The 13496-nt window shown below is 32.6% G+C and overlaps 1 protein-coding gene across 1 annotated transcript; it reads left to right on the top strand.

Moving 5' to 3' along the window:
- Positions 1–2712: 2712 nt before the first annotated feature.
- Positions 2713–3440, top strand: LOC141686620 (uncharacterized). Its single transcript, XM_074491650.1, has 2 exons — positions 2713–3085; positions 3214–3440. The coding sequence occupies exons 1-2, from the start codon at positions 2767–2769 to the stop codon at positions 3228–3230; spliced, it is 336 nt and encodes a 111-aa protein (XP_074347751.1). The 5' UTR covers positions 2713–2766; the 3' UTR covers positions 3231–3440.
- The last annotated feature ends 10056 nt before the right edge of the window (positions 3441–13496 follow it).

Genomic DNA, 13496 nt, shown 5'->3' with positions numbered 1-13496 from the left:
TCAAAAAATAATTAATAAATTCATAAATCAATATAAAGTCAAATAATACTACAAAAATTACCAGAAAAATACCTTAATTCTCTATATTTTATTCTTGACATAATAAAATTAACATACCTAGACTTTACCACATATAAATATTCACATAACAACACCAATCATCCGATAATTCACCAAAAATCACATAATAATCACATAAAAATCATTTATTGATAAAAATAATTACACGTCATGTCCCGGATATTACAGGAGGGCCCTTAACGTTGTTGTAGAAGACCAGTTCATTTGGTTTTCTTTTCAAATTTTAATGGACATAATGGTTAGTGGTATAAATGAAAGTTTTTTCAGTTTAATGACCAAATTGCAAGTTTCTAGCCAGTTGAGTGACCAAAATGCCGCATCAGCTGACTGTACATGCCACGGTAAATTTATTTAAGCCAAGTCACCAAACTTAGTTAGCATTCCGCCAAGTTTTTAACGGAATGTAACGGCGAGTGACCTGGATGAAAATTTTTAAAAGTAAAATGATGTGATTGAAAGTTTTTTGAGTTGGATGACCAAACTGCAAATTTCCGGTCAGTTGGGTGACCCAAATGCCATTTAACCCAATGTTCTTCAACAACATGTGGCATGAGTTAAATAGACTAGTGGTGTGCATTAGCTATACTTTATGTATGTGAAAAGGCTATCTTTTCTTTTTAATTCTCCGTAGGTTGAGTGTCATCTACTGATATTAGAATGCTTATTGTTAAGTTGTCAAAAACAGAATTGCCGGATAATTTAAGACCCATATTAGTGTCTATTATTCTTCCGGAGATTTAAGCATATTGTTGTGGAATAATAGCTAGGGCTTGTTAGTATTTAATATTAAATTTTGTGAGATTCGAAATTTAATAGCTATTCTCATATTGGGAACTAGCTATTCTTATAAGACGCCTACGTATTCTGTGTACGTATTCTGTGTTATGGAGAATCGCCAAAAATGTGATTTTAGGTTGAGGGGTAGAGCCATTTATATAGAGGTGAGTCTAGGGTTGTATTCGTGTTGAAAAATTTGGTGGACAAGTCTCCGACTTAGATTCGATGATAATTAGGACTCTTATACGAAAAAGGATTCTAGATCCTTATTTGTAGGAGTTAGTGTATATATTGGAAGTCATGTTCTTGGTTTTCAGCTGTATTGGGCCTAATCCGTGAATAACTTGTGTTCGTGGACCTTAACGACTTCTGCTCGTTGGTCTTGACGACCTCCACGGCCTTGATAATTTGGTTTGTATTGGGCTTTGAATAGGAATTTGAAACATAATTAATACGACATTTAACGTGTATTTAGGATATGTTTTCTTTTTATATCATACAGTAATTTACAAAAGGTATGCTACCCACTTGATAGTCTCCCAGTACCTAACTACCAAAACAATGTGTTGCTTGCCTTCTCTTCTTCCTCATCCTTATAAGTCAATACAGAGATAGTACATTATAATTGAGAAAAGGTGGGCTAACTCTTAATCAATGATATAGATAATGTAAGACAAAAACAGAACCAACCCTGATTTCTTCCTGTTTATATGGACTCTGACTTTTAACTGAAGTCTGATTGTGTATTTGGTTTTTAATTTTGTATGTTGAAATCTTTTGCTGATTTTAATGAATTGAATTGCCAAAAGAGCACAAATCTGAAATTTATAATATTTATCCACTTTTGAGTTTCATTGATTAGAATTTACTTACTTAAGTGACTACGGCTTAAACTCTAAACTTTGTTGTCAAACCAAGAGACGATGGCAGGCAAATTCTAAGGATTAAGGAAACCAACGAAACTTAATCGTGTTACACATGGTTATTCTTTGGGTTCACTGGTTTTGTTTCTTTTTGCAGTCTTCTATCAGAATTTGCATCATTATAGTTGGTTTTATCAGTTTCCAGAAGTTGCTAAATTGGAATCAAAGAGTAAAGTTGTTAAAGTAAACTAAACAGTAGAATTAGTTTATGTAAGACAAGCACTTGAAAGAAATTGATAAGTACCAGAGTCCTACACTGAAAGACTAAATGGATATATTCAGATGAATTTTTAAAATACAAGCAGCAATCCCCTTCCAGAAGACTATATAAAAAAGAGAGCGCAAACTGGCAGAATAAGTGACTTAGGTGCCTGTCCGACATGCACAAAACTAACATTAGCATAAGAATTACATTTAAAGTCTATCACCCTTTTGTGTGTTGCATGAATTCCACATTTCAGATATGATAAAACTTGTAAGGTACGCAATTGATCAATTTAGTTACTTGTAATCTACCATGTAAACCTATCTTAACCCAAGTAAATTATAGGTGAATTAAGTGACTTGGGTGATTGTTTAGACCTGGAATTGAACTTTTTACTCATTGATTTTAAAGTATGAATGAACAAGAAATTTCTATGCATGAAAAATGAGTTTGCAGGCAAGGATGTAATGAAGCACTTGAATAAAAGATGCAAGAAAGTAAGGACATTATTGAACTTTTTAATGAATTCAGGAACTCTTCAATATCAGTTGAATGGGATGAATACATTACTGTTTATAATGTTTCTAGAGCTAATTGTGCATAAGTGTATCACATGTAACCTCAACCTATATAACTTTAACGTTAAATTTGTTCACGCTATGGGGCATTCATGCAAACAGTCATTCTTACACCATCTCCCTATATGGCTATATATACTGTCAAACTTTTACTCAATTAAACACACCACATACACGCAGTAAAAATATATAGGTTTCAAAAATGGCAATTAGCTACCAGTTCAAGTTTTTTCTTGTTATGCTGTGCTGCACAACCCTACTCTTCAGCGACACCATTCAGGTTTCGGGGCAGTGCCAAGGCGACATCCAGGGTCTCATGCAACAATGTGCACGATACGTTCAAAAGTCCGGTCCTGAAAGTGCACCATCAAAGGAATGTTGCGATGTTCTCAAGAACGTAAACCTGGCATGCGTGTGTCAACACATCACTGATCAGGTTGAGAAGATCATTAGCATGGAAAAATGTGTCTCGGTCGCTAATTCATGTGGCAAAGCATTAGCCCACGGTACAAAATGTGGAAGTAAGTTGAAGATTCCCCCATATTTTACGATCTATTTAGTTTATAATTTGCTAATATAATTAATTAATGACGTTTTATTCTATGAAATTTTCATGAATTATAAATATATCTGATATGTTGTGTTGCAGGCTACACAGTTCCATGAAGTGCTGACTCGTGTGTGACAGCTGAGCGACAGTGTACTGCTTTGTTCTTACCGAATAAAACTTTTTAATCCAAACAAAATGCGAAGCTTTTAATATGATATACTATACATGGTGCAGTTTCTCATCCATTAGTTTGTTTGTAATGTTCTCTTCAACTGAAAGGTCCGCCTGTAACTGCAGTTACAAAGTATTTTTCTTTTCTTTTGGCATACCTGAATTAAATTTCTCTTTCCACTTGCTGCACAATCAGGCACAATGAGATAACGGTAAATATTTATCTCCGTCCCTGAATATGAATAACACAACAAGAAAATAAGGTTAAGTATAAATACAATCAGAGTCAATTTTAACCACTTTCGGTTGAATTTAAGGGCACGGTTAAATTCAACTGCAGACGGTCGTATTTAAATATTGTTGTATTTACGCGGTCGAATTTAGTAATAACTATAACCGAATAAATACAACCATATTTATATGCAACCACGTACGGTTGAGTTTAGCCGTACTCTTAAATTTAACCGCACTCGGTCGAATTTATTCTTGCCAAAAAATGGAGGGAATTTTCCCGCCAATGATTTTTTTGACACTACTAAATTCAACCGATTTTGGTCGAATTCGATTTTTAGAAATGACGGGAAATTTCTGAAAAAAGATATAATAAAATTTACACGAAGGTTAAATTTTAGTCCTTGCAAAAAAGATCATTATGGTAAGAGCATTTTCAAATTTCTTTTTAATAACGAAAATTGGAAATTTATAAAAGTGGTTTGAAATATGTTATGAGTAATAATTAGAGATTGTTGTTACATATTTATAATTTAAGTAATAATTATAGTTTGTGTTTCAATTTATTTTGTATTTATTTTAAGTTATAATCCAACCATACAGATTTGAAAATTGTCAAAAATAAAAAGTGTACGGAAAAAATTAAGTAATTTGAATATTTAAATTTTACCTATTTTTACAAATTGAATTTAGGGGTTGAGATCCTAACATTAAAGTAGTTCGACCAGTACTTCTTACTAATGTTTAGTCCCATACTGATTTTTGGATTTTTTTTTTAAAAATCTTGTGAATGATCCAACCTTACAGATGTCAAGATCTATATATTTCAGTGATATGATAAAAAATAAAAAAAAATGAATTTGATTTGCTATTTTAACAGTCAACTAGTAGTTTGACCAGTATTTCTTACTAGTGTTAGTCTAATACCGATATTTCGATTTTTTTAAATTTTTTATAAATGATCCAACCTTATAGATGTCAACATATATATATATATATATATATTTTAGTGATATGATAAAAATTTTAGAAAAAAATAAATGTTTTTGATTTGCTATTTTAACAGTCAACCAGTAGTTTGACAAGTACTTCTTACTAGTATTATGACTCATTTGTTAAATTTGAATCATTTTTTTGAATGATTAAAATTTCTGAATAAATAAGATTCTAAATATATTAAGATTAAGATTGTTTGGTAAATAATTATCTTAAATAATCTGAATGGGAGAATTTGAGGAATGAATTTTTAGACACTTGAGTACAACTAATAACAATATAACAACGATATTAATGATAATAATCATTATCATTATTATTGTAAAGATAATAATAATAATAATAATAATATAAATATAATATAAATAACATAATAATTATATAATTTTAGAGATATCATTTTCTTAAAAGAACTATAAAAAAAAATTGGTACAAATTGTATATATATTAAATTTTATTTTATATATGATATATAAGGGCGTGTTTGGCAACGAACTTATAAGCTACTTAGAGTAAGTCGAATGGTGAGCTAAAAATAGGTGTAGCTATTGCTATAATATACTTCGTGAAACAATTGAATTACTTCGTGACACGTCACCTCAACTCTCACGAGAACGGACATCAACATTCTCTGAATTTCTTGCTCGTAATAAGAAGATAAGGTCTACTGAGACTTATCATCAGCTTCGTAATGATCTTATTGAACATTTGTGCGTGCGTTTAGGTGAAGAATAATAACTTAAGTTAGGTTGAATATATGTGCATTCATGTACTTAATATGTTGAGATATAAATCTATTTTTTATTCATTTCCCTCCACTTTTTTACTTTTTGATGAGGTGGCAATTATAGCTATTGTTATCGTTTGTGCTAAATATAGCACCAACTATAGCAATATGCTATTTTAGCACCAAGTTTAGCACACCATTGGAGTTGAAATTTTTTGATTTTGAGCTATAATATTGATATAGCACAAGATATAGCTCACCATTGGACTTGCTCTTATGGCTTATAAATCCGTAACAGCTTATCAACGAGTGTTTGTCGACCCAACTTATAGGTTGAATTTATAACTTATAAGATGATAAGTTAAATGTTAGTAATTACATATTTTTTCTCAACTTATTTTGTTTTTTCGCTTATTTATTAACCTTAGTTTTAAAATATATATTTTTAAATGTTAATCAAAATTAAAATTCAAGAATTAAGATAATTATATTAAATAATTATTTATTTTAGTTCATTTAAGAAAAAAAAATCTGACTTATAAGTAAAATTATCCAAACACTTATTTAACTTATAAGTATTTTTCTAATTTTCACTTATAATTCACTTATTATTCATTTTAAGTCGTAAGTTACTTATTTTAAGATTTCCCAAATAGCACTAAGTAACAGAAATGGCATGCATATATTATGAAATGTAACATCCCAAATCTGGGGTCAAGATTTGGTGTCACTAAAAAATCATTACATAAAATAAAGAAATAAATAAATAACCCCCTGAATCCAGATCGTTTACAGGTTATGGTATGAAACAAGAATCTAACCCTTTACAACTCACAATAACTAAAATACAAGTATAGATACCTTTGAACTAATGCTCTTGTCACATTCTTTTAACACCTTCAACCTTTTCACAACGGAAATTTTTCTAACTCCTGCTGTCTAGCGAAGCTATTCACTTTTATCCTTATCTGTTTCTGGAAGAAATAAGAATTTACAAAGCAAGAGTGAGCCAAAAATGCCCAGCAAGTATATAATTTTGAGTTTCAAACATTAATATCAAAGAAAAACTTTCGGACAAAATCTTAAAACAATGTTAAACCATTCTATTTATTTGAGTGAGTGAGCGAATAAACGTTGGTTGTCACCAGCCTTTAACTAAAATCCAAAAATGACAAGTGATTCTCCGATTCATCTCCTGAACCAGGGTTTTGTCCGGTTTTTGGAATCATAAAACCTTTTAAGAGAGAGTGTCGTCAATGGCGATTAACAACAAATTAGACTGGACACTAGTTCATACTTACACCCTGCTGATCAGTCAGGATACAGTGCAGATATATACCTTCCTGTATAGATCCAGTCGGGTCCCCAGGCACTACGGCCCATCTCAAGGCACCGGTTATGTTTCGGTCCTTAGGATTAAGTAAAACTCAATCCCCAAAATATCACTATCCAGCCCGTAGAGTGTTTTGATGTCAAATCATTTTGAATTTTAAACATCCCAATTCAGGGTTCACAAATAACCCGAAAGAATGGGTATTTGCTTAAGAGAGCAATCAAATTATAGGAACAATATTTAAAAGAAATTCAAGAATACTTGCAGTATTTAAAAAAAATCAAGAATACTTGCAGTATTTAAAAGAAAGTTCGGGAATACTTGCCTCAATAAACTTCAATCGCTATTACTAGTTGACTTTGATTCAACTTGATCGTTTGGCTTTATCGTCAAACTACTATTCCATTCTGGATTCGATCCCGACACTCAGGTTCTTCGGTTGGAACTTCGTTGATCCCAACGTCTAATAACTAGATCAATCCTAGCCCACGTTATGTCTCAGGTCTTCCTACTAAGACCTACAAGGTTGGAATACCTTAATTCAGATAACCGCTTAACATGCACCACAATCCTATTCTACCCATACGATTTCATAACCCAACTCGTATTTATATGTATTATCGAAATGCATATAGCAATTATGGTTCACATCTTCGAAACTCGGTTCGGTATTTATTTTTAGAAAATACGTATATTTGTTACCTCGAAAATAGGGTAATCGATTACTTATAAATTATTTTGTGTCACTCGCAATTAAGTTTATACAATATAATCGTATATGGTTATTCGACGTCTTCGATAATTATAGGTTACGCTCCTGTATTTTCGGAATTATTTTCCCGAAAATCGGGCAGCGTCTCCTTTATTTATCGGCCTACCCGTCGAAACAATTCGACATCAATCACAACACAAACGCAACACCAAACAATTCACAAATCAATTCATCAATCCCATTCACCGATACGAAGTTATTTTATTACTTATTATTATTCGTTTTTGATTTCAAAATATATTTCACAAACAAATTTATAATTTTTTTTATTTATAATTTAGGATTCAGAATTTATTCATCACGGTCCACCGTCGACTCGCCGAGGCTCATCGTCGACAGCGATAAAATTCGCGGGTTCCCGTTTATAACGGACGTCCAACACGAATTTCACCGATTCGTTATATTATTTTTTTGCGGAAAATCATTAATTTATTATCATGAAATGAGTCAAATAATCCCTGCAGTAAACAAATAAAATATTAATAACAGTCCGATTAAACAGCCACACGCGCGTAACACGCACGCGCCCCCAATATTACAATCAGAAACCACAGAGCACCGGCGAAACAAGCCAGAAAATAAACAAACACAGAACCGACGATCAGGGCAACAGAACACAACGGTGTTCACACACACAACTCACACACACAACAAACACACGCACACAATCGCACGCACACACACACGATACACACACAAACACACCCACGCAGACACGCATCCTGCACGCGCCACCGCTCGTTGGAAAACACCGGGAGGGCGGCGACGGCAGAAAGAAAAACACAGAAATAACACGTGCACCACATATACATACATATATGTATATATATATTTACCGAGCAGGGAAGAAGAAAACGGCAGGGACTCGCCGGAAAAAGGGAAAAACGGCGGTACTAGAGGCACGGCGGCAACTGGCCGGAAAAGAAATAACGACAGAGAACACAGAGAACGAAGAAGGAACGGAGAAGAAGAGAGAGGGGAGGAGAGAGAGATTTTTTTTTATGAGAGGAACAGAGAGAGTTCGAGAGATATCGAGAGAGGAGAGACAAATAATTGATGTTTATGTGTGTGTGTTTATCTGACTGCTACGAATCAATAAAATGAGACATGTGTCCGGAAATTAATAATCTGCCCCTGTCTTGATCGATTTAGATGCGATTTATAACTGAATTTTAATCAGGTCCGAACCAAAATAATTTTACAATGTTGTAAATATCCCGAACTTAACAAAACATAAATTTTGAAATTTTAAAATAAATTTTGGGGCGCAATAAATACCCGGATTTAGCGATCGAACGAAACAACGTGCGATTAAAAATACATTGAAATAAATCAATATTACTCTTAAAATATCAGAATTATCCCATAGTAAATAAATAAAAAAAAATGTAATTTTCATAATTTTAAAACAATTTCTTTAATGCAGTTTATACATGCTTTTATTAATTAAAAGAAACAACGCGCGAGTGAAATTAACCCCAAAAATTTCCAAAATAATTTTAAAACTCTCGAAATATTTAAAAGTTATTAAAATAAAGTTTTCATGATTTTTTTTTGAAATATCTTGGAATTAAATACTGATTTTACAACTAAGTGCAATTCAGAAAATCATTTAAAAATAATTAATCAATAAAATATTGATTTCTAAATTTTATAACTCTTAAAAATAATAAATAAAATTATAAAACAACAAAAATAATTTTAGGAGCAATTTTAGCATTTATGAGAATAAATATTCAATAAAATTATTTTAAAATGAATGATATTCATACAGCTCAATAATTAATTATAAAATTAAGCTTTGCGTCCACTAATTCACAAACAATTGACATCAGAATAACACATAACTGACAGAACCATGACATATTTTATTTATTTAATATTTCGATAATTATATTTACATATCGGGTCCGAAATTAAGTGACTTAGCCGCTAAGTAACTGAAAAAACGATACGATTCTAATACCAAATTTGGATAATTATCAAAACAGAACTTCCTATAAAATACTTTATACGAAATTAAGGTAATAATGTCTCGCCTTTTGAGAATATGGGTTCTTATCGATATATAAAATGGTTTGCGTATCGAAAATTTCACACTGGGACTCGTACAGGTCAAATCGTACCCCGGATCGAAAAAGTCAAAACATGAAAAGTGTTCAGAATTATCAGATTAGGTTAGGAAGGAGTTTTCGGAAGAGTTTCGGGTTGTAAAAACGCAAAAACGATTGAAGTGGGACAATTTCTGATTCCAAAAAGTAATTTTATAATTATGTAAAAATAATCATTGTTAATTCAAAAATCCTTATAAAATCATATGATTATTCAAAAATTATCTAGATTTAATTCTGGATAATTGGAAATTAGAATATCTAAATTTTATTAGAAATAAACCTTCAAATATTATTATCTATCATCAAATAATTCACCAAAATTCACACAAAACTCACATAATAATTATTTATTGATAAAAATAATTACATAGTATTTCCCAGGCGTTACAATCTTCCCCCCTTAAAAGGATTCTGTCCTCAGAATCATGCTAAAGAACAAACACTGCTACATTTCGAGTGTCTACTTAAAACTTTTCAGGACTCACTACTTTAATCACGTTTCAACGGTCTCCTACCGTCATCAGATTTATCAGTTGCTCATGCAACCCCTAACTCAATCTTTTATTTCACATATTTGGAGCTAAATTACTCTTCATAGTCATACACACATAAATGCCTTATGGACTCGTTACACCTGTGACAACAAGACCAACACACAATCGTTCTATCTATCTCACTATTTCAAAGGACCAACTTAATTTACACTAACCTTCTTTTCTTTCCGATTCTAATAGTTTCCTGTTCATGAAATTTCTATTTTCACTGACTGTTCTTCTCTACTTATCATGTCTCCTTCTGTTCGGTTAAATTGACATAAGATCGTTTCCAATCGTATTCGAGAATCTTTAATCAGTCTCTTGCATTTTCTATTCGTCTACACCCGATGTCCTGAGTTCATGACGTCTGATGCTTCGAAATGTGAGTTTATGACGTCTGATGCTTCGAAATGTTCTACATCTATTCAAAAGCTAAAAAAAAAATCTCAGCAATTGCATTTACTCACCACTTGGTAGCATAATTCTATTTCTTTTCAATCACTATCAGGTATATTCATTGAGCGAGAATCTGCTATTATCTGAAAGGAAATATTAATTTGGAACGGAATGAATCATAACTTTATTCAAAACCCGGTCTCTTGGTACTAATACTCATTTTGTTGTCCTATCAAATTAGATATCAATACGAACTTTGATGCTCACAACGTTTCATACTGAAGTCAACATCAATCATATGCATTAATACCACCTTTGATATTCAACGACAAAGTAAGTATCAGCATAATCCAGAAGATGGATCAAATCCTATTCTTCAGTTCCTAATTTTTCCAATTCTTTTAACCATTTCCCAACAATCCTAATGGTGTTCACTCTTTTCTTTCTATTTGAACATCTGTTCCTACATGGACCTTTCCTGTTTGGTATTTACCCACACACTGGAGCTCATAATCAATTATAACCAGAATTCATATCTTTGAAGCTGAAAATACAGCTGTTATTTTCCAACTCTTTGCAAGCATATCTTCAGGCGTTCTACTTGGTCTTCCCTAGTCCTTGAACTTAGTGAGGATGTTATCAATAAATACAATCACACTATCCCAACACTTCTGGCACATTGTGTTCACTTAACCTTCAAACTTACAATTACTGATAGTCGACGCGTAACCTCATATCTCTACTTTTTTTTTCTTTTCCATGACCCCTTTTGTACACAGCGCACAATACCCTTTATTTCATTATTCTTTCATTCCATATTTCTAAAGTTTTCCTTCACTTATTATTTTATCCCTATTGGGTTAGACGATATGGGGATTTTGACACCAGCTTGAATCTGTGCAGTAACCGACACGAGATTCATTGCAACGTTTTTCTCTAGCCGTTTGCCATTAATACCTTTGTTTAATCATTCCCGTTTACACGCATTCCTTGAATGAAATTCCTATCTTCAATTATCTGCATTTCACCTCATTTTTCAATCAGTTTTGGCACAACTGACGTTCACAACTTGCATATATTCTGGATTATTATATAAAATTTCTTTATCATCCTTTTGATTCCACTTCTTGTTTTGATTAGTTCTTTATTCTCATTATTCACTACCTTTTTCATACATAGTGAATTTCTTTTTCTTAGTAATATTACTCTGTTTATTATTGGATAGGTCATTTCTGAAGTTCACACTAGAATGAAGGCTTTTATTTGTACCATTTAAATTCTTACTAACAAAATTATCAAATTTCCTCGGTAGCTATCTCCTTAGCCTTGCTTAATGTATCACAGATCGCGTGTTTGACTTCTCTTCATTAACCATCATCTCTTTTTCCTGAGTTCACATGCGGACTTCATCAATCTCCGTCTTTCATTGGGTGCTTGAATTTGTGAGCTTTCCATTATTCTACAGCAATTTCCATTCAATCGCCGTTCAAAAGAAGTGTACATTCAAATCTTTTATTAATTCGTCATTCGGTATGGGTATACATCCACGTTTTTCCTGGAACGTTATTGCAAATGATATAATCCCTTTAATTTATCTTGAATCTTGAGTTCTTAAAAATATTCTTCTTACTAGCGTGTACCAGTAACATCCTGTTCTTATTATACATCGAAAATAGCGTATTCTTCTGGATCAAACCTTGCACCTGGTTATAATAACATCACGTCAATTGAACTAAGCCTTCAACTTATGTTAACGCCATTACTTTTTCCAAATTTCTTATCGCTTTAATTTTGGATCTAGAAATCATGTTAGAGCCTGACTCAACCTAATTGGAATCGATCTCCATTTAACTAACCATTAGTTGGTAAAGTTGATCAATTAACTCCTTTAACTGATCACTTAAACCAAGTGCTGACTAGCTAACTCGAATCAAAGACCAATTATATAAAGTCAGTCTGGTCATAACAACTTCCTCAAGAACCGAGATCGCAATTATTTGGAATACTGACGAGAACGACAATATACTTCTTTGTCCTTAACTATAGGGTAATTTCTGAAAATTTGGGCAGCACTTCCCCTACACCATTGACTACCAGTCGGACTCAAGCCGACACCATCAATCAACCAAATCATCCGTAATCATATCCGTCCACTCCCATCAGTCACATCCATCCAGTCAACACAATTCAGATTATATCATTTTTGATCAACATATGTATGATTAACTGACATGACATATATCTTTTTAATTGGGAAATTGGGTCTTATACCAACAATGATTAATATAACCATACCCTTCTCAGTCCATTCAGAATATTACGAATTGTTATTAATGAACTTAAGGTTTGATTTCATGATTCTTTTAATTTATTTCTGACCATTATTAATCGGTTTATCTTTTAATAACTGCGCATGGTCTTCATTATTACCGTCACAATCTCGTAGAAACTCAACCGTTAGATCATTATTTCTTAAAAAATTTCACAATCGAGTCACCATTGCTTCATCTCCATTTATAGCTTCGCATCGAACTTTCGTCGCTGACCCGGGTATGAGCATTAAATTCACCATCACTTAATTACGCAAATTAGAGAACTTCACAATTTCTTGAAGAACACGTTCGAAGTTTGATTACATTTAAGATTTCTCTCATCTTGAATCTTCACGACAAGTATCTTCCAGCGACGAAGGGATGTTTCACGTCGTAATTGCATGTCTGAGTCATTGTTTAGAATTTCCTTGATCTTTGATCGTTGTCCTGATACTCGTTTGCTCCGTTTGAAGCACACAACTTTACTTCCTTATTTCGTAATTAATCTAATTATTACGGTTCACTAAAAATTCCTTTTCCATCGAAATTTTCCAATTCGAAGTGCATCACGTTAACGCAATCTACCATATTAATGAGATCCTCGTAACGCGAACAACTGTCCGATTTGATGTCTTTTCCACGACTGCATTGTCGGTGTGACCATTTTTCCTTTCTCGCAAATGTCCCCCATTTATCGGCTTGAAATCATATTCTTTTTCGACACGTAATTCTACCTGTCGCACGAGACTATTCTATTTCTTTTGTAATCGTCAGAGAACAGACTCGATGCAAGA

This window comes from Apium graveolens, chromosome 9 (genome assembly GCF_009905375.1).
Source record: "Apium graveolens cultivar Ventura chromosome 9, ASM990537v1, whole genome shotgun sequence".
Classification (NCBI taxonomy): domain Eukaryota; kingdom Viridiplantae; phylum Streptophyta; class Magnoliopsida; order Apiales; family Apiaceae; genus Apium; species Apium graveolens.
The sequence above is the reverse complement of the archived record's forward strand: the minus strand, read 5'-3'. Positions and strand labels throughout refer to the sequence as shown.